At 40.9% G+C, this 27,890-nt stretch overlaps 3 protein-coding genes across 3 annotated transcripts; 2 read left to right on the plus strand and 1 right to left on the minus strand.

Annotated features, from left to right (window-relative positions):
• The first annotated feature begins 565 nt into the window (after positions 1–565).
• cxcr1 (chemokine (C-X-C motif) receptor 1) lies at positions 566–4,247 on the plus strand. The gene is made up of 2 exons (XM_077215357.1): positions 566–643; positions 1,363–4,247. The coding sequence occupies exons 1-2, from the start codon at positions 634–636 to the stop codon at positions 2,448–2,450; spliced, it is 1,098 nt and encodes a 365-aa protein (XP_077071472.1). The 5' UTR covers positions 566–633; the 3' UTR covers positions 2,451–4,247.
• A 4,007-nt stretch (positions 4,248–8,254) lies between these two features.
• On the plus strand, positions 8,255–11,314 carry cxcr2 (chemokine (C-X-C motif) receptor 2). Its single transcript, XM_077216794.1, has 2 exons — positions 8,255–8,420; positions 9,411–11,314. The coding sequence occupies exons 1-2, from the start codon at positions 8,359–8,361 to the stop codon at positions 10,453–10,455; spliced, it is 1,107 nt and encodes a 368-aa protein (XP_077072909.1). The 5' UTR covers positions 8,255–8,358; the 3' UTR covers positions 10,456–11,314.
• Positions 11,315–21,551: 10,237 nt separating this feature from the next.
• Positions 21,552–24,313, minus strand: LOC143723812 (UDP-glucuronosyltransferase 2C1-like). The gene is made up of 2 exons (XM_077216612.1): positions 24,223–24,313; positions 21,552–23,880 (listed from the first exon to the last, which is right to left on the minus strand). Exons 1-2 carry the CDS (start codon positions 24,227–24,229, stop codon positions 22,277–22,279), a joined length of 1,611 nt encoding a protein of 536 aa, XP_077072727.1. The 5' UTR covers positions 24,230–24,313; the 3' UTR covers positions 21,552–22,276.
• Positions 24,314–27,890: the final 3,577 nt, after the last annotated feature.

The raw sequence follows: 27,890 nt of genomic DNA on the forward strand, positions 1-27,890 counted from the left end.
TTTCTTTTTTGCAATGCACATGTATCATAGAATATATTTAAATGTAACAATTTTAAGAAGGTCATGTATATGTAGAAAGGAACCCATTAATGTTCCTATTAATATCCACAACCAAAATAATGATTTAAAACTGGGTTTCAGAATTCTTATTAAATGGCCTCATGACTTTGTATCATAAATATTATGATTTTAGTCCACATGATTCTTAGTTTCACTTTTGGTGTTTTGATCATGTTTATGTCAGATTGAACACGAGTGAGGATCTTGTGACCATTCGGATGTCTCAAATTCCCCCAGCAAACATCTCTTATCTTCTGCTTTCTTGTAGTCACATAAAAGCAACATCACCAAACATCCCAATCTTCTGTATCCCATTCAGGTATTGGAAACATAAATGTGAGATCTGCTTGTCTCCAGTGAAAAGGGGAAATATTTTTCCAGATATGTCATGAGTACCGTGAATACGTTTTTGAGAAGAATTGGAGCATCTTAGTTGAGATGGTGCACTTTAACGTTTAGGACTTAGGCAAACAGGATATATCGACATCCCTTCAAAGAGTATAAAGGAACCTTCAGCACACAAGTCTTTATCCCGTGGATTCTCACGTACAGCTTGACCGAAAAAAAGAAGTTATGATGATTGGTAAGTCCCATATCTTAATTTTATCATTCATTTAGAAGTCAACCAATTGAAAATATGATTATCAAAATTTTTTAAGTCATTGACACTTAAAATGTTTATTTAAAAACAGATTTTAAGTTAAAATTTATATGAATCTATAGGCCTATGGGACCATTTCAGCTTTCCCTAAACATTTTTAATCATCTTTTGCCATCGTTCATTAATTTTAAATAGTCCTGCTGTGTGAAAAAATAAATTGTACTAGTATATTTCCATGTAGACATTCAATTAAGATTAGTTAATATACAGCATGCAATGGACCTAAATTTGAAATAGTAATAGTTTTAATAATAACAGTAAAATTAAGATAGCATGTCACATTGCAGAAAAACTTTTTAAATGTCAACTGCCCACCAAAACTCAGTTAGAATATCAATTAATTCATGTATTGTTTTTTTTATTATTATTTGTTTGATAGTTTATATGTTTGTTCTTGCCTTTTACTTTTTGATTCTTTTTTAGACATGAGAAATAAAAAAAAAAACTTTTATAGTGAATTTCATTAATAAAAACTGATAAAGAAAAAAATTTATGAATGTATGAAGTTTTTTTTTTCTTAATTTGATTTGTATTTGATACAAACAGAGTTAACATACTAAACTGTATTTCTTGCCGGAAATGTTTTTTTTATTTTGAATTTATTAATAACACATTGCTTTTCTATTTGTTCTTCTCTACAGATCAGAACATCTCTCGTCATATGATGAATATTGATGACTTCAGTGAATTCTACAATGAAGAATTCAACTATACAGAATACCAGAACGACACTGAATTTGTTCTGAATGAGGAAACGCTGCTCTGCTCCTCCATCAATATGGCGGATGCCATCAACATTTCATTCTGTGTCTTCTACATGCTCATCTTTCTGGTGGCTATTCCCGGGAATCTGATCGTAGGCTGGGTCATCGGCTCTAATAGACGCTCGCTTTCTGCTTCAGATGTTTACCTATTCAATCTGATGCTTGCCGACACGTTACTGGCTCTTATTCTGCCCTTTTCGGCAGTTTCCGTGATCCAAAGTTGGGTGTTTGGTGATTTTTTATGCAAGTTGGTTTGCCTGGTGAAGGAAGTGAACTTCTACACCAGCATCTTGTTTTTGGTGTGCATCAGCGTGGACCGCTACTTGGTCATCGTACGGGCTATGGAGTCCAGGAAGGCTCAGAGGAGACTGTGCAGTGGGGTCACCTGCGGATTGGTGTGGGTTTTGGGCTTTGTGCTGTCCTTGCCATCATTCTACAATGAGGCATTTTATGACAAATTTTTGAATAGGACTATTTGTGCAGAACGCTTCGAGACGGACCACGCCAGCGAGTGGCAATTGGCCACACGTATCATGAAGCATCTGCTGGGTTTCCTTCTCCCTCTGATGGTCATGTTGATCTGCTACAGCGTGACAGTGGCACGGCTCTTGCGTACAAGCGGTTTCCAGAAGCACAAGGCCATGAAGGTGATCGTAGCCGTGGTCGTGGTTTTTCTTCTGTGCTGGACCCCCTTCCATATTTCCACGATCGTTGACACCCTCATGAGGGCCAAAGTGATTCACTTCAGCTGTTTCACACGGACATCAGTGGACATCGCCATGTTCGCGACCCAAAACTTTGGGCTTCTGCATTGCTGCGTGAACCCAGTGCTGTACGGCTTTGTGGGAGAGAAGTTCAGAAGAAGGTTTCTGCAGTTGCTCTATAGAAATGGACTTCTGGTTCGGGTCTCTAGATCTAGTAGGTCCTCCTCTCTGACCTCAGAAGCCACTTCCAGCTTCTTGTGAGCTACTGCCAGGCAATGGACATCAATGTATGTGAATTGCAAGACACTTTGTGCACCTTTCCATGTTTGCTTGAAATACAACAACACTGTGTTGTAGAGCAGGGGTGTTATATTATGTTCCTGAAGGGCTACTTTCCGTCAAATTGTAGTTTTAGCTCTAATTCAAAACATCTGAACCCGATAATGAAGGTTTTTAGGACTTCTAGAAACTTCCAGGTAGTGGTGCTGGAACTAAACTCTCCAGGAAAGTGGCCCTCCAGGAGCAGGATTGGAGACCCCGGTTCTAGAGGCTAATTGCCATGATGCATTGGCTCCATCTATTGGTCAGAAAGAGCAAAATCCATGATCCGGTGAGAATAGAAGTGGTGACATATTTTTGTAGAAAAAAACCCAATAGGATTTTTTCCCTTTGGGCTGTTGGATGATTACAGAAAATAAGCTTTGTGGCCAACAACATTTATGATTCATACACCCTTTGTTTATCATGATACTCTTCACATATTAAATCAACTTTTATGAATTCTGAAACACAAATAATCAGCAGAAGTGAAAAGCTAAAGTTAGGCTATAAATGAACTACACCATGGTCACATGACTTAAACGCCACCACCATTCAGCTTCCGACAACTCTCTAAGGTTACGCTTTAGGACTTTTATTCACATATAAACACTGATCAGCGAACACAAACAGAAGCTCATTGGTTCTTGCTAAAGCTCAAACGTACTGCGTAACACGAGAATGAACCTCATTGGTTCTCGCACGTCAAGCGAACATGCTTGAGTTTCCATCTACCACAACTGATGTGTGAGTTGATGAATGTTTATCTGTGAATAAAAGCCTAAATTCAATCTGAAGATGAACAAAAGTGTTACAGGTTGATGAATGAAAGATGAACGAAAGTTTTATGGGCTTGGAACATGAGTGTGAGTAATTAATGACATCATTTTCATTTTTTACATTATTTTTCGTTAAAGGTAACCCTTTAATGTCCCCGACAATCGTTATAGTCTCATTTAGACACTTGTTAGCAACCGCCATTATCAAGACAAGTAAAAGCTTTAAAAAAATCACAAGTTGGCTTTTACTGATGTATTTTGTGTCAAAGATTGAAACGTGAAAATATCTTGAGCTTGTGTTCACCACAGACCTTATTTCAGGCTTTTAATTAAAAACCCATTCAAAAAACCTGTTTGACTTTGGGACGATGGAACCGGAAGTGCTAAACTGCCTGGAGGATGATAGCGCAAGTGAAGAAACCCATTGATTTACATGGAAGACATACCCGAGCCATGAGAAAGCACAATATCATGGTGATGAACTCTTTTAACTTGATTTGCCAGTAAACAAACACATGTATTGCATAATGCTTGGCCAAGGGTTTGGAGAGAGGTTGATGTTAGCGACATTAATTACAGCACAACATGCAAAAGCTTTTCATAGTCATGTTTTTCTCAAGGCAGCTGGTCTGTACAGTATGTGGTCAGTAAGCAAGATGCTTTTTATTTATGAGATTATAGTCCAAAATGCACTTGATCAAAATACATTATACTTCTTTTCATAATGCATAATGTACATAATTGTACAGAATACTTAATTTGACTCAGGGCATTCTGGAGGGGTATTATATTATATTATTGTACTAAGTGTCTAGTATAGTGTGTTGGTTTATCAGCCTTAAATTAATGCAATCACAAAACCTCTCTAGGACTTAAAATGGATGTACTGTTTGTTTTTCTTATGCTCATTTGTAAGTTAATAATAAATAATTTTAAATAATAAAATAAAAATGCTATGAACACTCTCATGTCCTTTAATATACCGTCAGCCCGTTCATGTTGCACAATAAACTCAGAAACGCCCATCACATACTTAATTAGGGGTTTATTTTGAGATAATGTCTCAAAAGTGGCTGTTAAGGTCACGTCTGTGTTTTGTGTCATGAGATATGTGACAATGTTCAAACCGTCATATGGTACAAACATGTGACTTTATTTGTAGTTACTTTTAGATATGGTTTTATTAGTTACAGTTTTTAAAAGCAGAAGTCAAAACTACTTCCACACTGTAAAAAAAGAGTTGCTGCCTTAAAATTTTATGTACAATCACCTTGGATGTTTACGTCATTTCAACTTAAACTGACTTAAAAAATGAGTTGAATCTTGTATAGCTTCAAATTTAAAAAAGTTGAAAATTATTTTTTCACTTATAAACTTATTTTGATAGGTAAAATCAATGTAAAAACATAAAGTTGTCATAACTTATTAATCATGTAATTTTTTACAGTGGAACACATATTGGAGTCACATAATCAGTGAATTGATTACCTATAATCTCGGTTTGTCACTTGTCGATTCTTGAGCACAACAGAGCGCAAACAAGATGTGCATTGATTGACAGATAGAACTCAAGCCTAGAGTCTGTGGTGAACATGTTTTAGTACGGTTTTTATGTAGCATCTTTAAAAAGCAAGCCACTTGTCCAAGTTAGACATTACGATTGGCAAAGTTTACTAGATCATTGCTTCTCATTCTTTTTGACTCCAATTGTCTACAAATTCTAATTATTATTTTTTTTTTTCAAAATTTGCACAAGTTCTTAATAAACTGTTTCTTCATAGAAAACAAACAGTTGGGGTGAATTAAAATAAGATATATCTTATTTTCTTTTTTTTAAATAATTTTAAATCATCTTGAGGCCCATTTGGGAGGCCCTGGTTGAAAATCAATTCACTAGATAAACTTGAAATCATTTTCAAAATCAACAAAATCAGCCTTTCTTTTTATCACAAAGCATATCACCCGCTGTGGGAAAGCATATCATTCAACCGTTTGAAAATACTAGTTGACTATGGAAACATGCATCCATTCTGGTTAATTTATTTTAAGATAAATTCATTTGGTTATTAAATGTTATTTTATTTTAACATAATTTTATCATTGTTTTAATAACCCTGCTCCGATTAGAAAGCGTCACTAGTGCGACAATTTTAGTAGTGAATGGACATAATCACTCTAGAAACTGCTATGATTTGTACATCCCAAAGAAATAATTCCGCTTCTCTAAAACGGTACAACCAAATTCCCTTAAAGGCAAGTCATTTCGCTCAGCGGCCATCATTCAGTCGTGCAAGTACAACTCCTATCTCTTTGATTGGGGAAACATCAAATTCACCAAAGCTATCCACCAAACTTCCGATTAAATGTCATTTGAAATCACCAATGAAATCTGACAAAAGAAGTATGTCTGAATTCACAGTAGGCTAATCATAGAAGGCAAAAAGTACCCGGATGACCTACTTCTTGCAGCACGATTCTGAAGTGTGCATACTATGGACACTTTACTATCCCATGAGGCCACAGGAGAGGATGGCAGTGAGGCGACGCAAATGATGCTGGTCACGTGATAATGACAACATGTCGAATGTAGTACGCCCAGATTACATTCAAACTACACACATTCGTACTGTAAAGAATGTACTTTTTTAGTGGTAGCAAAGTACTTATTCAAAATAAGTACCAACTCAACAGAGTATGCGATTTCGGACAAATCCAGTGACAGCAAATCAAGCTTCTAAGGGCAGCTGCAATGACACAATGACTTTCCCAATTGTCGATTGGCTTTTTTCTTAAGAAGGTGGGACTTATTCAGACATATTGCGTGTTGCACTTTCTACCATTCATAAGTGCACCTTTGTATATAAAATGTTTTTCATTAGATGTTGATAAAAAATTATTTGCCAGTTACTATTCATAAAGTCAAATGGAATGAAAAAATGGCACATTTTGAACAATTTAAAATTGATGTTAAAATATATTTACAAACAATATCCAAAAGTAAAAACTTAAAAGCAATGAAAAATATAGCTGCAAGCAGCAATTATCGGGGCCAAGCGTAAGACGATAAGAGATGCCAACATGGCTGGGAGTGGCAGACCAACGGCAGCAAGGAGCAATTAAAGACATTATTAAAAATCATATATACGTACAGTAACTTATAAGATGATGGTTTATCACTTTTGACCAATAGGTGGCACAGTTACGAAATCGATGTGATGTGGTCAGAGTGAAGGGACAATGACACATACAAAGTTTGGTGTCAATATGTCAAGGAATTGCAGATATAAAGCCTGAAAAGTCAACTTTGCTGCTGCGGTATAAGAAAACGGTTTCGTCTATCGACACGAAATCCATAACTTTTACTCAGCACGGCCTGGAGATGATACGATTCAGTTTTGGTGAAAATCGGACAAACGGTCTAGGAGAAGTTTGAAAAAATCAAGCATCGCGTTAGTTCTGGCAGGTCACGTTAGTCAAGCTCGTCATATTCCTATAGGTAGACGTGGATCAGCTGAGAGTCAGCTGATCCACGTCTACCTATAGGAATATGACGCCTATCACTGTATACATATATAAGCTCCTTCAGTATTATCAGCAGCAATCACGTTTCTCAGGAGCGAATTACCCTCCTCCATCCCCAGCTCCTCCTCTCGTCAGCCAGGATTTGGTTTTCCCCTTGAATCAGAATAAATTCTCGAATTATGTTGTACTTTAAAATCTTGAATTAACGATATTGCATGCATTCATGTTGGTTCTGTTCTGTTTACCCTAAGGGGGTTTATTGCCCTTATTCATGCTATAGGCTGCATGGATGTGCAGGGAGTTCTTGCCCAGAACAGAACCATACCGCCAATCCAAAGTGTATGCTGTCAATCGTCATTTGTCGTCAATTGTCAATCGTATTTGACGAAAGTGGTCCTGACTGAAATAGGTTCTTTATGGTATTTTATGAAAATAAAGATGGCGAACAGGAAGTTTGGCTGACTATGGCAAAATTGGTATCTATGTTTTCGGCATAACCCAAGGAATCTATTAATACCAGTGTCATTACAAATTTTATTATAACTTTTGACCGAAAGGTGGCGCTGTCTCAAAGTTTTTTGAGTACCTACAGGGCATGGTGCTGATGGCACATACTGAGTTTGAGTAACAAGGCTCAAAATAGCCCCACACTAACACTGTAGCATAATGAGGGTCTCTACCTGCAAACCGAAGCATTGGGAACTTTGTAAGTGTACAGACAGTTTAATGAGGAGATACTTTATAAAGACATTACACTTCACGTATACAAGCAGGAGCCATCTTTGGAAAACAGTCTCTACCAGTCGAACCACGGACGCCGTGCTACGTGAGCTGAACTGTGATATCAACCAGGACGATGCTAATATCGTTATAAGCTATTCTGTGGTAAAAAAAAAAAATTCCCACATGAGATGTATGGCTATATGTACTCGTATGTAAATGATGTTTTGTTCTTAATAAAATACATTCAAACATTTTTTTTTTAAAGAAGTGTAAAGAAAACCTTCTTTGTATATCTAAAGTCTTGATAAGGGGTTTGTATCATTTCAAAGCTACTTTTTGTTTTTCCTATTTCCTATACCTGAAGCGAACCTGAAGTGCAGTTTGTTCACAAGTCTGAACCACTATACAGCTATGTGTCATTTTCGACCAATGAGATTTCATTGTGGGCAGATCTGCCAGAGATTCATGGTCAGTACTTGAAAATAACTATTAACGCTTTAGTGGCTATAGTGTGTATAGTGTGTATGTGTATTTTTTTATATCACACAAAAGCAAGCCAGTGTGACCTAAAAGTATGACCTGCTGTCTATCACTATTTGCTTATACATGAACAGGTTTAAAGGTGTTTTTTTGTTGTCTTTCTTGTGAAACTGTGGTAGCTACTGATACTATCTGCTCACAATTTTTTTTTTGATTTTTTTTTTTTGATTATTCATGCAGGAAGGAAAGGGACGTGGTAGAAATAATCAGTTGTTTTCAAACCTGTCATTCTCAGAAAACTGTAAGAAATCAGTCAGTAAGTAGGCCTTGCTGAGAATATCCACTGAATGATCCCTAAACCCAAGATTATCAGCCAGAAAAACCTCAGTAAAATCACAGAGATAAAACGGTAAGAGAATACAAATATTAAGTGTTTGTTTAGTTTTTAATTGGGTTAAAGATTAATGGATGTATCAGTATGACTTACAGTGAAATATTTCCTTTGAATTGTCGAAGTATACTTTTAGATTTATGCATTTAAGTATACAATATTACAGTCAAACGTTTATACATACTCCTTATTATAAGAATAATTAGTCAAGTCAAAATATGTTTATATTGCGTATAATACAGATTGTTTAAGAAACAAGAAAATAACAATTAATATTGTGAATTAAATTCCACAATCTCAGCTGTAAATCAGCTCTAAAAGACAACAGACCTTATTCAGAGCAGCGCCATGACATTTAAAAGAGAGGCTGTGTGAGGGATAGACTTACCATCTTTTCAATGGCATCTGCTGTAAAATCAACATAAATGCCGCAACTCATGTGGTTTTGAGTTTTTTGTCTACTGAAATTTCTTGGAAAGACATGTTTGCAGTGTTTTGTAAGCAGAATGATCCAAAAACGCTTTAAATAACAGTACAACCCATGAAGAGATGTCTGTCTATCCCTCACAGCCTCGCTTTCGTTCTCGTTAAAAATAAAAGATGGCACTGCTGTGAATAAGGTCTATAGTGGCAGTATTCGGCTCAGTTTAGTTCAATAACTGTGTGATTACTGCAAAGTCCGTTAGTTATGAAGCAAACTCAATTCAACTATAAAGGACCTCTTCTGAACATAATGGTGTCATTATCCAGCTCAGTGTTGATTCGGATTAGTTTAATAAAAGTTCATTAACAAGCTTAATTCGGCTAGAAAACTATGCGTATGAAAACTGTTTAATTTAAGCCATTCAAAATAAATAGTTTACATTTAATAAATAACATACAGTGACTCACACATACTCTACAGTATATCTTTTAATATCAGTATAACTTTTGATTGGTAGTGAAAAATATTTTGTACACTTCTCAATCTGAAAATGCTGGTCCTAATAAACCTTTCGTCCCCTGCAGTTGGCAGCCAAACTCTTTAAACATGGATGTCACTACTCCAGATTACATATTATTCATGACTCCCTGCCCGAACAACTTTGAGCATCTGAACCACACGGCTTTCGTCCTAGTCTACATCATCGTCTTCTGTCTGAGCGTGCTGGGCAACACCGTGGTGATATTCGTGGTGTTTTGCATGGAGAACCGCAGGACATCTACTGACGTTTACCTGATGCACCTGGCCGTAGCCGACCTGCTCTTTTCTTTGACTCTACCGTTCTGGGCTGCATACCGTCACGCTGGCGACTGGGTGTTTGGCACCGTTATGTGCAAATTGCTATCAGGCATACAGGAAGCTACATTTTACTGCTGCGTCTTCCTGCTGGCATGCATTAGTGTTGATCGCTACCTGGCCATCGTGAAAGCAACCCAATTCCTCAACCAAAAACGCCATCTGGTTGGCATAGTGTGTGCGTTGGTGTGGCTGTGCGCCATTCTCTTGTCCGTTCCCGTTATGTTGAATCGCGATGCCTTCATGCCTCATGCCACTGAGTACACTGAGTGTCATGACAATGTGACGGTGGAAAGCATGGAAAACTGGAGGTTGAGCCTACGGATTCTCCACCACACTTTGGGATTCTTCCTCCCGCTTGCCGTGATGCTGTTCTGCTACGGTTTCACCGTGTGCACGCTCTGCCGCTCGCGCAACACCCAAAAGCAGAAGGCCATGCGGGTCATCTTGAGCGTCGTACTGGCTTTTATCGTCTGCTGGTTGCCCAATAACATCACAGAGCTCATAGACAACCTGATGCGAGCCGGCAGAGTGACGGAAACGTGCAAGCTGAGGGACGACTTAGACGTGGCCTTGTATATCACGGAGGCCATAGCTTTCGGACACTGTGCGATAAACCCCATCTTGTACGCCTTCATTGGGAAGAAATTCCGCAACCAGCTCCTGACCTTTCTCTTTAAGAACGGCCTGTTGGGGAGAGGCGTGTTGTCGAAATATCGAGTGGGATCTGTTCATAGCTCTGGGAGCACCAGGCACACGTCAGTGACACTGTAGTTAACCACAGTTCTCTTATGAGGGTACCAAAGCCTTTTGCTTCTGTTAAAGAAATAGTTTAGACAAAAATGCAAATTAGGTCATTATTTACTTATCCTTGTTAGAAAGATACAGAGTTTGTAACATCATAGGGGTGAGTAAAAAAAATGGTCTTTTGCTTCCATGTAAAGTAAATTCTGTTTTTTTTTTTAAAGTATAGCAGTTTCATTTACAAGGTATAGACTACACCTTGTTTGTGAATCCTCCTTCTATCGGAATTTCCTGGTGATAATGATCATAAAAAAATTTGTTTTGGCTTGAGGTGACTTGCCACGCTTGTGCTTTGAACACTGTGGGTTCATATCAAAAAATTATCTGTGAAAAACACTTTGCAGAGGTTTCAGATTCTGTCTGAACAGAATAACCGATGAAAGTAGAGATTGTCTTTTTTGTATAATTTTCCATCTGTATTTTTACCTGTGTTGTATACAATTTTGGGTCAATACGATTTTTTTATGTTTTTGACAAAAGCCTCTTATGCTCACCAAGGCTGCATTTATTTGATAAAATACAGTTAAAACAGTAAATATTTGAAGTTCAAAAGAACAGCATTTATTTGAAACATAAATATTTTTTTACATTATAAATGTCTTAAATATCACTTTTAATCAATTTAATGTGTCCATGCTGAATAAAAGTAATAATTTCTTTTACAAAAAATATTGACTTAGACCTAAACTTATTTTAAACTTAGACTTAGACTTATTTTTTTTCTTCTTACTCTAATAATGTAAAAAGCAAGTAACTGTGTTGATTCTGCTTCACATCTATAAATAAAGTTGTTTCAGAAAAAATAAAGTTCTTACACTTCAACATTAAACTCTGTTGAGAAATCAGTCTGCTCTGAGTCATGCAATGACATGACTTCACTAATGTCTCCACTTCCCTTCGACAACAAAACAGAGAGAAGTGAAGCAAGCTATTTCCCTCCTTTACAGGTCACAACCCAAAAATATTACAACATAATGCACACACAAACAGACATACAAAATAAAGTTATGCTATTTCTTGAATATGCCACTAAAATACTGATAATCTGTTTTTATTTATGGCTATGTCGACTGTTGAAGTGTTAACCAAGATAAAATGACACCTGTACATGTGACACGTCATCCATAAATGTTGTTTGCATAAATAAAGTCTTGAGAAATGGAAACAGGAAAAGATACTTTTGAAACACAATCAAATTCTGTTCACTTCTGTCTTTGTGCATAAACAAACTCTTCTCTAATTCTTAATTCTGTACCACATATAATATTTATCTTCATTACACCTGTTATCAGTGTGTGTGAATTAAGACAAGGAAGATCTTTTTTTAAAAAACCACTGCCTTGGAACATTGGTGGTTATTTCGCATTAATAATAATATTAAAATCTAAAATTTAAATAAAAACTATGTAACCTTGGACATAAAGTATGTGTTGATGAACTAATAATGTGGTAAGCACATTTAAAAAAAAAAAGTTTTCAGAAGGGTACAGGATGTGGCTTCACACATTTCTCCTCCAGTGTATTCAGCTTATAAAAAATAGAATAAAATAGGGTGGTTGGAAAACCTCTCCGGTTACTTATGTAACCTCGGTTCCCTGAAAGGCAAGGAACGAGACATTACGAATGTCGTATATGGGAACTCCTCTCATCCTTCACTTCCGCTGAAATCTTATAGGCTAACGCCAGCAGAGCTGGCAAATTGACGCGAATATGCAAATACTGACACCTCGTAGCAGTATAAAGCAAGTGTAGCGTCATTTCCCTTCAGAATCGAACGAAACGCTAAATCAATAGCGAAGACGGCGGCGAGCGTAATGTCTCGTTCCTTGCCTTTCAGGGAACCGAGGTAACATAAGTAACCGGAGACGTTCCCTATCAAGGCTACTGAACTTCAACATTACGAATGTCGTATATGGGAACAGTATAGACCAATTTCGAGCCGACATCACAATTACGTCACGGCGCTAGCTGGAGGCAAAACAAAGGGAAAACTGCAGGCGGCCAATACAAACCAGCACAGATTCGGCTACATAATAAGGAGCTTAAATTACTATTATTATTATTAAATGTCATCTTGTTGTGTTGTTGGATGGAAGAATCAATGAAAAATGAATATGCTGTATCTGGAATTTTTATTTCTAGAAAATATTCACATCATTAAAAGGGCACCGTAATGTCACTCTTTACATTGACGTCTTCTTGGCTCTGGCTAGGCAGAACTGCGGATCGTACCACACAAGTCTTGTACATGACCATTCATCACATAGTTATAGGCATCTAAAGATTTATATGACCCCAGTATGTCTTTACGCTCGGTTTCTCTATCGGATAGGTGTAGGACTGAGCCTAGCGTTAACGTTAATCCTGTCAGATCGTCCATCCATTGCCTGAGCGTGTACAGGTCAGCCAATCTGGTTCCGTCTGTTAAAATTAAGTTTTGCAAATAACAATCGCGGTCCTGGACAGTGAGCGACCTTGCACATTAAGATAAAATCGGATTTTCTCCAGTCATTGTTAAAAAACAAGCTAACAAAACTTGCAAACTAACGTTAGGGAAGCGGCCAGAGGGATCGTTCTGCAACCACCTAAGCTCCGCCCACAGAAAAACGTCACCATGTTTACCAACTGAAAAGGGGTCTATAGAATCCCGGCGTGGCAGCCAAAAACAAACCACTGACACAGATCCAAAAACCCAAGACCGCCCTCCCAGTATGCAAGCCTCCGATAGGCTGAGATTGGCCAATAGCGAACCTCTAACCTCTGATAGGCCCAAAGGGACCAATCACAAGCTTACAAAACACTGCCAAAATTTGCATATCCCGAGCAGTATAACCGGGGAAAGTTTGTACTGACGATCAACAGGGCAACAACAACAGTAAGAGAAGGCCAACGCAACACTGTGGCAACAGTAAAAACATACAACAACAAAAAAGAACAACTCATGAGCAAAGCGCAGAGCAGCTCTAAATGCTGTGTACACAATCAACTCACCGAAAGCACTCGAGACGCTACAGAGGGCAAATCCAACTTATAAAATCTGGCAAACGTGTTCTGAGAAGACCAGCCAGCCGCAAGACATAAATCCTGAATAGACATCTCTTTAGTCCAGGCCCACGAGGAGGCCACCGCCCTAGTCGAATGAGCCTTGACGTTAAAGTAACACCAGGTAACTTTTGCTCTCGGGGTCCCCCTACAGTTGGGAAACAGTATTGTCCTCTACTACTGTCGTAAACTCTGTCATTGTGCATTTATTGACAACCATGATAGCCCTGAACACTGTAGGAGGAGGTCACATGCAGGTGTTCTGCTTGCGTCGCGTGTGAAATGTCTTCATCCCAGGTACAGTGGCATATATTTCAGCATGTCATATGAATATAATTTCATGGGTTTTATTTTTTTTCTAACGACAAATGATCGCGATGATCACGTTTACAAGCCAGTGTCATTATAGTAGCCTAGTCTATTAGTTACCCTTTTACTGAATCTATATGATACTTCAATGCAATGTTTGAGTGGTAGATAATAACCATATATCGTCAATATTATAATATCAAGCTACCAAAAATAAATCTGCAAATTTTACAAATCGATTTGCAATATAGCTTGAGGCAAGACAAATAATCATCACCTGATTCATGATGATAAACGGAGGATAAGATAGCTTCCGTAACATAGTCAGGCAGACAAAAAACACCCTAGACTACGGGGTGTCATTGGTTGTTGCGTTAAATGTTACCCAGATACAATAATGCAATTTTCTGATTGGCTAACAACAACAGACGAACAACACCAGAGGAGACGCGCTTGAATTCATGCCTGTTCCACAGTGAGAGCAGCGCGGCCAGAGTTTTGGGCGCTGCGGCATATTAAATATATTACAAATAGTTTTTCAGCGTGAGAAATACAATGTGTGGCGGGAGAGCGTGACAAAAGACCGAAATGAGTGACTGTCACGCTCAATGCGTGACACTTGACAGCCCTGCGATTTTAAGGAAGTGGGGGTGGTGGTGGAAGTGACGTATATGCCGTAAAGCAGTTGAGTTTTGTAGTTCTCTTTGTTCGCCGGTTACTACCCGAAACCCGAAGTTAAAAAAGTACGATTAAAAATGCTACAGACCCCGTCAGGCTATGGCAGACGTGTCATTCAACCTATTGTAAATCGATGTACCATCACAAGAGACTTATAATATATTATGAAGGTTGAAAAGTTACCTGGTGTTACTTTTAGGGGACATTCCTGCCCCAGGCAATCATAAGCCAAAACAATAGCGTCCACAATCCAGTGAGCAAGCCTCTGTTTAGAGACTCCCCGTCCCTTGTTGCACCCGCCAAAGCACACAAACAGCTGGTCCGAATCCCGATGAGCAGCCGAGCGAGAAATGTATTCCCGAAGTGCTCTGACTTGGAAAAGCACTCTGAGCATCCGAACCCTGAGAGTTTGATGGCTCAGCAGACAGTGCCGGCAGAGAAACTATCTGTGCTCTGAACGGGGTATTGAGCGACTTAGGGACATATCCCGGCCTCGGTCTGAGAGTTACATTACAGTTTCCCGGCCCAAAGCGAAAACAATCTTCACTTACAGAGAAAGCCTGTAAATCCCCAACCCGCTTCGCCGAAGCGAGAGCGAGAAGCAGCGCCGTTTTAACCGAAAGCTCCTTAATGGCAATAGAAGCTAAGGGCTCAAAAGGCAGTCGTGACAATGCCTCCAAGACCAAAGCTAAATCTCACGGCGGCACCGAAGGCGGCCGTGCAGGGCGTAATCTCCTAGCTCCCTTGAGGAACCATGTCATGTCTGCCGATAGACTGTCCGTCAACATGGGGGTGAAACGCTGCAATAGCGGCCACATATACCTTCAGAGTGGATGGAAGGCTCCCTTCATCCATCCTGTGCTGAAGAAATCGCAGAATAACCGACACAGAGCAGTTCGTTGGGTCTATACCGTCATCATGACACCATTTTGAGAAAACACCCCACTTAAGAGAGTACAGGCGCCTGGTGGACGGGGCTCTTGCTTCCGCGGTGGTATTCAAAACTCGCGAGTGTAGCGCATCCCGCCCGTTTAGCGACCCTGCAGCGGCCACACATGAAGGCTCCACAGTCCGGGGCTGTGATGCCAGATCCTTCCGCTCGCCTGAGACAGCAGGTCCTTCCTGAGCGGAATCTCCCATGGCTGCCCTGCCAGTAACTCCACCAAATCCGCGAACCAAGGCAGATTCGGCTAGTTCGGGGCTACCAGAGTCACCAACGCCTTCTCCTCCCTGATTTTGCACAACACCATGGGCAAGATTTTCCCCGGAGGAAAAGCACAGAGACATCCTTTCGGCCACCGCGCAGTTAGCGCGTCCATCTCCCGAGGGGAACGGGACAGCGAAAAGAACATCTGACAATGTGTGTTCTCGCTCGTCACAAAGAGGTCGACCTCCGCCCTGCCGAAACGATTCCATATCAGCTGAACCGTCCCGGGGTGAAGCCTCCATTCCCCTTGAAGAATCCCGCTCCTCGAGAGCATATCCGCCCCGCGATTTAGAACACCGGGGATGTGCGCCGCTCTCACCAAGAGGAAAAAACCGGCCCGCCCACAGCAGAAGGGATTCCGCCTGCTTGAATAGGGCTCTGGAATGTACACCGCCTTGACGATTTATGTACGAGACCACGGAAGTGTTGTCGGTCCGAATCAACACATGTTGCTGCTCCAGCCGAGACCGGAAAGCTTTGAGAGCTAGAGAGACCGCTTCTAGCTCCAAGCGATTTATGTGCCACTCCATCTGCTTCTCTGACCACCGACCCGAGGCGGGCTCGCCCAAGCAGATCGCTCCCCATCCGGTGGACGAAGCGTCCGTCAGGATCTCCACGCGCCGCGTGACTAAACCCATAGGGACGCCTGAACTGAAGAGATCTGGGTTCTTCCACGGGGCCAGGACGCGGGCGCATCCGCGGGTGACCATAATGCGCTTGTGGCCGGAATACCACGCACTCGGGGGAACGCGCGTTTTCAGCCAGTGTTGAAGCGGTCTCATATGCAGCAGCCCCAGATGACACACTGAAGAAGCCGCTTCCATCCGTCCCAATAGCCTCTGAAATTCCTTCAGTGGGACGAGCTTGCCAGGTCTGAAGAGACGAGAGAACAGCTCAGAGCCTCCGCTCGCTCGGGGGAGAGCCGCGCTCTCATTCTCACCAAATCAAGTGTGTGAGCACACTTTTCTGGAAGTTCACCCTCAAACCGAGCGTCTCCAAGTGACGAAGGAGGACTTCCACATGGCTGACCAGCGTTTCTTTCGACTGCGCGAGAACCAGCCAGTCATCCAGATAATTAAAAACGCGCATCACGCTCGATCTGAGGGGTGAAAGTGCCGCGTCTATGCATTTTGAAAACGTTCGAGGAGCGAGGGCTAGCCCAAACGGAAGCACCGTGTATTGGTACACCGAATTCTCGAACGCAAACCTCAGGAATCGCCTGTGACGCTTTAGTATCTGGATATGAAAGTAAGCATCCTTTAAATACACCGAAGCGAACCAATCCCCGGGGCCAATTTGCGCCAGGATTTTCTTCAGAGTAGTCATCCTGAAGGCGCGCTTGTGAAGCGCTCTGTTGACGGGTCTCAGATCCAGTATAGGGCGGAGACCCCATCCTTTCTTCGGCACTACGAAGTAGCGGCTGTAGAACCCGCGCTCCCGCTCGCTCGGGGGAACCGGTTCTATCGCTTCTTTCTCAAGCAGGCTGCACACTTCCTGCCTCAGTACGTTAGCGCTTTGGGGCAAAGTTAATGAATGAATTACGCCGCGAAAGCGGGGTGGCCTGCGTTTGAACTGAAGTGTTTACCCGTGCCGAATTACATTCAACACCCACGACGAAATGCCCGGAATAGCTTCCCACGCTGTCAGGGAATGACTGAGTGTGGGCCGAACTAAACCTGCGGTCATCGCCGCTATGTGAGGGCTGGGAATGGACACCTTGCGCGTCCCGCGAGGTGCCTTCATAGTTAATGACCGTGACTCTGCGCTGCTCGAAGGCAGGGCGGGTAACACAGTGTGTGGTGCAAGAGGAGAAAAAACAGCTCTGTTTGTGAAGAAGTAATTTGCTTTATTTTTGAACAACATACAACATTCACAACATAACTGCACGTGTCGCTCGCAAAACGCTGAGGGACCACGTGCTCTCGAGCGCATCGCTTGGACGCGGGGCCATCCTGGCGCTCTCCTCTCCTCTTGCACGAGCGGTCAGGACGACTGCTTGGGTCTCGCCTGGGACGCGGTGGGCTTCCTGCGCGGGCTCCTCTGAGCCGGTCTCTTGTTTCCGGCTCCATGCCACTGTACTCTTCGGCCCTTACGGGCATCCGGTCCCGGGTGGGGCGCTGACTGACGCCTGGCCGCAGCTTGGGGTTGACGACCCGAGGCGGAAGACGAGCGAGAGCAGGGCTGCTGCGGCATCGGCGCCCTCCGAGGAATCACGTGGCTCATCGCCTTCGCCTTCTTCTATGTCTCGGAGTACCGCTCGGTTACCTTCTCCACGGCGTCTCCGAACAGGCCTGCAGGGGAGATCGGTGCATTTAACAGTGTCTTCCTGTCCGCCTCCTGCACGTCCGACAGGGTGAGCCACAGGTGTCTGTGGAGGACCACCAGATACCCCACTGAACGGCCAATTGCCTGGGCCGAGCGCTTCGTGCCGGATGGCGTCAGCGTCGACAGAGGCGGCACCATCCAGAGACTTCAACTGCTTGCCTGTAGCACCTGAAGAACAGCCATGGCGTGTAGTGCAGAAACCGCCTCCCCCGCGGCGCCGTAGGCCTTGTTTGCCTGGTGAGCCGTAAACCTGCAAGCTCGGGACAGCAGGCTACGGTCCGAGCCCAGGGCGGGAGCCGACCGGCAGAGATGTGCGGCGACGGTCTCCTCGACAGGGGGGATGCGGAGGTAGCCATGGTCCCCCGCCTCGTCCACGGGTGCAAACATGGCCTGGGTTGAAGTGAGGGTGCGCGCCGATTGCGGGGCCGCCCACGACTTCACCACGTGCTCATGCAAGTCAGGAAAGCACGGTGTTCCCCTTTTCGAAGCGGCCTGACGGCGGCTCGATTGGAGGAACCACGTATCCAGTTTGCTCTGAGGTGGTTCATCGGGAGCTTTCCACGATAAATCCAGTTCCTCAACGGCCTTCGAGAGGATACGGAAGAGCTCTTCCTGCAGGTCCGCCTGGGTCTCTTGCTCCGTGGTTGCCAGTGGAGCGGCCTGCTCCGCACCCCAGTCGTTCTCGGAGGCCGACAAGGACATAGAGTCTTCCTCCTCACTAGCCCCGAAGGAAACGAAGTCAGCGACCTCGCGTGGGGGTTGAAAGGAGGGGTCGGGGAAACTCACCGGGGGTCGAACCTCGACTCCGCGGTTGGGGGGGCCTGCCAGCGGCTCGGTGGCGGCAGCAGGCCCAATTCCCGCAGCAGCACAAGCTTCGTCCCGCCTGGCCTTGAGGGCTCGGAGGGACATGTTCGCACAGAAGTCGCAGGACCCTCCATCCCTGAGGGCTGACTCAGCATGGGCCAGCCCCATGCACGCAACACAAAACAGGTGCATGTCGGGGGGCACTATGGGGCCCGAGCACAGTTTGCAAGCGGTCGCCATCGGATGCTGGAGACAGTTCAGGTATCTCCGGCGCACCTTCAACGACAGCGAATAATCCAATTTTGTAGAGTAGTATCAGCTTTCTAGCACACGATTTGAGCGTGAAGAGAGAGATTCTGAAGGTAGATGACGCTACACTTGCTTTATACTGCTACGAGGTGTCAGTATTTGCATATTCGCGTCAATTTGCCAGCTCTGCTGGCGTTAGCCTATAAGATTTCAGCGGAAGTGAAGGATGAGAGGAGTTCCCATATACGACATTCGTAATGTCGAAGTTCCGTAGCCTTGATAGGGAACATAATAGAACAACTGCAGTAGATAAAATGTCTATTTTTTAGTTTGAGGTTTTTTTTTTACCCTATAGTGATAGTCATTATAGTCATGTGGATAAAATAGAATAAATGAATAAAAAAAATATACCAAATACACAATATATAAAATAGACAACAGATGTGTTTTATACAAATGCAAGGGAATGTCAATAAGAGGTATGGTGTGATAAACAAAAATACTCTTTATACTAACTTAATTATGGACAGTGGTTCCACACAAGCAAATTATTTTGTATTAATGTTAATGATATTTTTTGAATCTATGTAAGCTCCTTGTGTTGTGACAACTCAACTGAATGAGTCCAAAGAAATCATTGGAATTGCTTCCCTGTAACTTAAACCGGTTAAGTTTAGTGAACATGCTTTAGTTTATTTAAAACTGCACTGAAAAATAAATGTATGTAAGATTTACATGATTTCTCAAATGAATTACTAGACTACAACTAGCTATGATTAATAACACTTATTAACATACTAAATGCTAAGATTTATATGCACTTTCAGTCCACATCCCAACCAAATGCTCTACTCTTCTCCACAATGGTAACCCAGTGTAATTTAAATGGTTCTAATAATTGCAATGTAATTGAACATTAAACACAATTACACACAATAAAGTCTTCCCCTTTCCTCTTTTTCTAAAAAACACATAAAATAACATTTCATTTCAACATTTATTAAGTCTTAATTCAGCTATATGCAATGCATAATGGGAACTAACAAGCACCGCCCAGTTTCAGTTACATAATGCAACACAAATCATTCATGTAATCCAACACAAACGGATTAAGTAAACTTTAATTTTACATATTTAAGCAGATTGAACACAATTAAATTAAGTTTTTGTTTATCGCAAAAATTAAACCCTTTACATTAGTTTAACGATTGATAATTAAGTAAAGTGGAAAATTATTTAATAGGTTAAGTTAATTAAACGCAATACAATAGTGTTTTGGTGGTAAAAGAAATATATGTGTGTTACTTTAACAAAACATATTTGGGTAATTGCCCAGTGGGGTCATTTAACTGTTCATGAGATAGACTGCCTGAGGAAAGAAACTTTTCTTGTGCCTGTCTGTTCTTGTTCAGTGCTCTGTAGCGCCGACCGGACGGCAACAGTTCAAAGATGAAGTGGCCTGGATGTGAGGGATCACTAGTGATTTTGCCAGCTCTTTTATTCACTCTGGATGAGTACAGTTCTTGAGTGGGAAGGGCTGTATAGTCTTCTGAGGTCTGATTTGGAAGTCGAGCTGAGCCAGACAGTTACAGAAGTGGAGAGGACAGACTCAATGAAAGCAGCTCCTGTGGCAGGTTTAACCTCTTCAGCTGGCGAAGGAAATACGACCTCTGCTGGGCCTTTTCAAAATGGAGCCTGTATGTGAGTGTCCCACTTCCGGACCTGAGAGATTGTAATGCCAAGGTACCTGAATGACTCCATTGTTTCACCAGTGCTGTCCATCATGGTGTTTCTCCTAAAGTCCACAATCATCTCCACTGTTTTGAGAGTGTTCAGCTCCAGGTTCACGATTTCACACTTACAAATAATTCAGATAGAATAAATGCGTATTTGGCGTGCTGTCCGAGGAGAGGGCTCCGGGCTCGGTATGCGGCCCGAACCCAGAGTACCCTCCCCCCCTCCCACCCCCCATTCCTGACTGTGAAATATAAGCCATGGAGTGAGGAGTCGAGGTGGTGGAAGGATGCTGAACTGTCAAGGAATGTTAGGTGAGTTGACAGAGAATATATGTATATGCTTCCTCTCGTGCTGACAGGGTAGACATGTAATTGTTTGGTGACGAGTTGATTGGAATGATTTATTTGAACGTCCTCCTTCCGAACCTTGTTTATAAAACATCATTTGTTGTGACTGCACCAGACAGCCAGCTCTTTAACCTCCTGTAGACTCGTCACCATAGCCTTTCCTATCATTTGTTCCCTGTCAAAATTGTTTTTGAGGGGGCAAAGTGAAGCTTCATTACTTTACATATGTTTAGGCTATTGTAGCCTTCTAGAGCGATGTATTGGACTGAATTGTTTGCTTTATTTCTTATTATATCTTTTTACTTATACTTTTATAATCGCTATAATTATTGATAATTAAAACTGACATTTAACAAAAAGAGACAGGGTTGTGTTTTATGTCACGTTTCATTTTATTACAGTGAAGATAATCAGAATACATATGCACATATTGCCTGAACCACATATTAATATGTTTAATATTTTTAAAATCATATAACATATACTGCAATGAATTATAAACAGTAGCGAGTGTCATTCTTTTTTGTAACGACATTTTAACCGTGTTAAGTTGAGACTGACAAAACACAAACAAGTGAAGTGATATACTTGTAGCCTACTGGAAAAGCCTGCTTTAGGGCATGTCAAAATCTGGGCTGCTAACACAAAAGTCATAGATGTGAATCATAAACTGGAGACATCCCATCACTGTGTCACAATCACAGGTTACCAATAGAAATGTCACTACAGCTTGTGTCATTCAGAATAAGACATGTTTACTATTCAATTCTATTCACATTTATTTGTATAGCTCTTTTCACAATACACATAGTTTCAAGGCAGCTTTACAGAAACGAGTTATTTTCTGTGAGGTGTGTTTGTTATTTTCCATTTCCGAAAAATGCTTTTTGGGAAAGTAAAGGTATAACATAATGTAAAGAATGCACATTCTACAGCTAACTGAGCAGGTAGTAAAATATTTATTATTTCCAAAATATATTTCCCCAAGAATTCTTGGTGCATTTGGAGATTAGCTGAGATGGATGATTTAATTATATTTTTCGACAAACAAGAAAGTAATGCAAGAAATGCAAATTCTACGACCTCATCGTCATTACTGTAGCTTGTTTTTTGTTTTTCTCATGAATATTCTGCAGCAGAAATATTTGATAACCATATATATGATCAGGAGTATTATGAGTGCCACAGCAGAAAGCAGGAACAGTATGACATCAACAGAATGGTAAGAGTACCAGGGCATTTTATGAGACTCAGTGTGCAAGTGAGCGGCACCTTTGTGCCTCATAACAAACTCAATCCAGAAGATGGCGTAGTCCAGAGGCTTCACTGGGACGTCCTTGTGAAGCCTTGAGAGCTTCTGCATGTTCTCCCGATAAGAGGGCTCATAAAGAACCTCTTTAACAGTTTTAAGAAAGGAGTCTTTATCCACTGTGGCAAAGTCTACATTCTTGGCTACACCCTTTACTCTCATTTTTACAAGATTACAAGGCTGGTCAAAAATCAGCCCAAGTCCAATGATTGGCACGCCGTGGTAGATGGCTTCTTGAACTCCATTGGTTCCTCCATGTGCCACAAAGGCTCTGGTTTTAGGATGACCCAGAAGATCATTCTGAGGCATCCAGTCCATCAATAAGGTATTGTTCCCTAGTGCAGATGGTCTCTTTCCTTTGTACCTCCAGATGATCTTCTGTGGAAGTTCTGCAAAAGCTTCAGCAATTGCCTCAGCTAAATCATCAGGAAGCTGACCGAAGAGAGTGCCCAGAGACATGATGATGACACCATGCTCACCAGAGCTCTCCACAAAGTCCTCCAGGTCTTGTGGAAGAGGCTTTGATGGCTTGCACTGAAAACCACCAATGTAGATTATGTTTGGCATAGTGGGACGCGGGAATTCAAAAATAAAATCAGCTCTATGGAGCCACAGATCAGCACCCTGAAGTAAAGAAAAGTAGGATGTTCCTGGGCCAATGAACCGTTCACAAAGTGCATTATAAGTCGGAGTAATAAGGATAGCTAGCTGTATTTCTGGAATGATGTACATCACGATATTCTTCACTCTTTCCAAGAAACTCATGCGGTCTGATAACTCCATCATTGAAGCAGGAACATAAGAAAGTGGCGAAGGAGCTATTACAAAATGAGCCTCACTGTAATCTGTCCAACGGACATTGTAGACAATGGGCAGTTTAAGATAATGACCCAATATAACACCTCTAAACATGGCTGGATCTGTTAGAATCATATCATACTTGGCATCTTTTAAGGACTGCATTAGCTGCTGGTCTTCAAACATGTTGATTATTATCTTTTTTTCTTCTTCAACCATCCATAAAAAACTTTTCCACATAATTATCTCCAGCTTCAGACGAGCCCAAATCGAATCCACCCTCAAAATTCCCAGTAGTTTGGATGCAAATGTCTCGAGGAGTTCTTCACTAAATCCTCCTTCACACTTGAGATTGATTGATGTGTAGTGAGGAGAGAATTCCTTGATGTACCAGCTGCCTTCTATCCGAATGACTGTGACATTGTGACCTTTGGCATGAAGTTCTTCAACCAAGATGTTCATGTTGACCCAGTGGCTGCCACCCACAGGAGAGACAAGAACCTTCCCGCTCTGAACAACTGCAACAGTCGTCAGAAGGAGGGTTAGCATGATTGGCCCAAGCACCTGAGGAACCTGTCCATTCGTAGAGACTGTATTGCAAAGGAGGGAAAGAAAAGATAAAAAGGAAATGTAAATAATTATAGTTAAGATATATCATTTTTTTTCTTACTTAAAAAAAGAAACAATACCCATTGAAACTGAATCTATAGAGGAAATACCGTATGTAGAGGCAGATTTCAGCATATAAAACTATTAAATTAATTGCAAAAAATATATTAAATAAATTGCAAAAAATTGCATTATTGACAGCTCTAATTTATACAGGACCTTTATGTATTTCAATAGGGAAACATTACAATTTTACACAGCAATATAAACATGAATCACAATAAGAGAGACTGCATATTTTCAAGAAAGAAAAAATGTCTCACCCATCATTGTGTATAATGGAAAATCTGTGTAATATGTGGATCATCCAACTGCAGGCACAGCCTTTGTCCTTGCTTTGCATGTCAACATCTATATATAAGTGAAAGTTCATATAACAAGCTTTAAAAGGCACGGGGAATTTACCTTCAAATATCTAGTTAATCAGTAACTAATCAACAGGGGCCGGTTGGGTCTGCAACCTATGGCACACTTGCTAACACTGGCACACAGAGGGGAATCGCTGGCATGTGAGCAAAAGTGAGAGAGGTGTAATCATTTCATTCAGATAAAGTACATCATATCTGCATACAGATCTCAGTTTTGAGGTAATCATTCATCATAGTAACACAGCTTGTTTTATTCAGTTAGGAGTTATAAATACAACAAAGTGTGAGAATTACAGTCAGTGAAAGCACGCAGCTCTGATAAACCATCAGCGTGACCACTGCGCATTACGCAGTTACTGACTGACAGCCTACAACTTGTTCCGCTGTCTACACTACATAGTAGGCTAAATGCTATACATTTAGAAAATATTCAACCAACTATATTGAGTCCTTCTTAAACATTCCACTCACATCAAAATGACTGTGATGCATGTGGAAACTCTGTTCATGTACTTGGTCACTTCACGTGTTTTCTCTGATCGGATAGCTATCCAATTGTGAAAAGACATTTTTTCTTTCCCATTAAAAATGGAAGTGGACAAAATGCATCTGGTTGTTGAAGCCACAAGTGTAAATTTTATTCTTCCTAAAATGCTGAAAACAAAACATGTGAGAACGCTATTGCATCGCCGTCGGCCTAGCTGAGCATCTCTTGTGCAAGCCGACGTGCAAACTGCTGCAAATGATACGAAAAGTTTGGCGTCTCATCCTGAAGCTCAACACACAATCATCTTCATTAAAAGTAGCACACTAAATGATCTTACCAGTGCTGATGCGCTCTCTCTTTAATTGCGGTCTTTGATCTTATAATTGGCTGATAATAAATAAAATGAAGCTCACATTTTGCTTTCTTTGGTTTGAACGACGTTAAATTTGCATATAGTGCGGGAATTGAAGATTAGATTTCGTTTTGAGGAGACACTCCCAGTGTAAATGCTCGCTGTCCGATCAGTAAAAATGCATGAATGGCCATGTTTAAATAGGCCCATTGGAAATCTGTTATTAAAAGTCTAATTTAAAGCTGAAAAGAAACAAGCTAAAGGATTTTGACAATTTAAGATTTTACACTATTTAAGGTTCTGCACCAATTCTATGTTAGCCATTATGTTTAAAAAATGTTAAAGTATATTTATACATGGGGTTGGGGGGTGTTGTGGCACAGTTAGGGTTAGCGTTTTATATATATATATAATATATATATATACAAGATAAAAAATAGAGGTCCACCCTATTTCACCAAGGTTCACCCACTTTCTGGCCTCGCCACTGTTATAAACGCTGCAAAGTTTAAGAAATAGCCTGCTTGTAATTTAAAGGAAGTACTTCTTTAAAAGTGTCTATGCAGCATTTCGAAAACGTGCTGTGCAGACACCTCGCAGGCAAGATAAGACACTTGCAAGAAAATAAAGAGGAAAAGCTGGCTAAAGTTAGTCACTGCTTAAGGGCTATATCATTTAGCTTTTTTTAAACAACACAAGACATAGATTATGATACCTCTAGCGATTATTATAAACAAGTCTTTTAATGAAAATATCTTTCTCAGTGTGCTTAAATATGCTATTGTCACCCCTGTGCATAAATCTGGGGATACTCAAGTGGTCTCTTACTACCTAACCAATAATATTCTTCCAGCTGCATCAAAGGTCTTTTTTCCATCCGATGCAATTTGGTTTCAGGAAAAAACATTCCACTGAACTGCATGCTGTTACTTCCTGGAGGAAATTAAAATTAGCTTAGATCAAGGGGGGGTGGTGGGAGCAGTCTTCTTAGATTTACGCAAAGCCTTTGATACAGTTAACCATGAGGTACTGATACACAAACTGGTCAAATACAATATTTCTACAAATGTCCAAAATTGGATAAAATCTTACTCGATAAATCGAAAACAATGTGTGCAAATAAATGGAACATTGCCAATGTCTCTTGCCTCCACTGTGGGAGTACCACAAGGATCAATTTTAGGGCCTCTGTTGTTTTGCTTATATATTAATGACCTGCCTTCGGTCTGCAAGGGCATAAACATTGTTATGTATGCTGATGACACAGTTTTATATACACATGGGAGAAGTGCAACAGAAGTTATCAAGTATTATGAGCAAGGTCAGTGACTGGTTATATGACTCATGCCTCACATTAAATGTTGAGAAAACTGTAACTATGTTTTTCACAAACCGGTCTAAACTTAATACTTATCCGGAAATTTTAGTAAGTGGCCAATATATAAAACATGTAGATACATTTAAATATCTGGGGGTAACACTAGATTCGACACACAGCTTTAAAGGTCATGTTAAAAATTTGTGCAACAAATTTAAATTTAATTTAGTAAATTTTAGATACATAAGAAACTCTCTCACCACTGTTGCACCCAGTACATATTTACTTAAATGCAATGATCATTCCCCACCGTTTGTACTGTATTACATCCTGGTCTCAAGCATGTAAGACAGTCATAAAACCTATAGAATCCCTGTATAAAAACTGCCTCAAGATCCATGATAAAAAAAACCAAAAACATGTCATTATCATCACTGTCATTATATACTGGTCAAATATGATCATTGATAATCTAATAAAACACTCAAATGTGTCTTTGATACATAAAATCATATATAGTGCTACTGCTCCCCCTCTGAAAAAGTTTGTAACACTTTGCTCTGGAAAAACAGCAAAACAGTTGCTCCAGAAAAAAAAACTTTTTTTAACAGTGGAAAAACAGTCTCCCAACTAGACTGTGTGTGTGTGTGTGTGTGTGTGTGTGTGTGTGTGTGTGTGTGTGTGTGTGTGTGTGTGTGTGTGTGTGTGTGTGTGTGTGTGTGTGTGTGTGTGTGTGTGTGTGTGTGTGTGTGTGTGTGTGTTGGGCTGATGGCCTCCCTGTTTCTGTTTTGCTTACTTGTATGTTTGGAATTACGATGGACATCACTCTATCCATCCTGTGAAATTACTAAAATCGTTATTAAATGGTCATACCTGCCCAGGGACTACAGGTGGAAATTAGCAATTGTTGCTAACCTGGCCCAAGACATATTCTCTTGTTTAACAAGTTTAATGTTTATTTGTGCATAGTCCCTGTTTCAAATAAAACAATTTCCATTCCATTCCATATATATAAGATTTTTCATGAATTAATAATTTTTTTATTGTCAATGTGTGAAGCCTGTAGACTGAAGTTTTTAATAATTTTATTACCTTATCTGTCGGCATGATGGTGAACTGCAGGGCTTGTGCAAATACTCATGATGAATGGAGCCCGATCTCATGAAAGTGCGTATCTATACAACGAATGTTATTTCTCGTGGCATTTATAGGCCAAAAATGCAAAAGTGCATATGCTACGCAGTTTTCGCGTGCATAAGATACGCACTTTATGGCGTGTAATACGGACGCACTCCCCACCCTAATCCTACCCAAGTGTTTTTTAGTGCGTAGCATACACACGCTAAAACCATTTTTGCCGTATAATTGGCACGAGAAATAACATTCGTGGTATAGATCATGAGATT

Source organism: Siphateles boraxobius, unplaced genomic scaffold, assembly GCF_051911475.1.
Source record: "Siphateles boraxobius isolate OS27281-9 unplaced genomic scaffold, OSU_SipBor_1 7, whole genome shotgun sequence".
In the NCBI taxonomy this organism is placed as follows: Eukaryota; Metazoa; Chordata; class Actinopteri; order Cypriniformes; family Leuciscidae; genus Siphateles; species Siphateles boraxobius.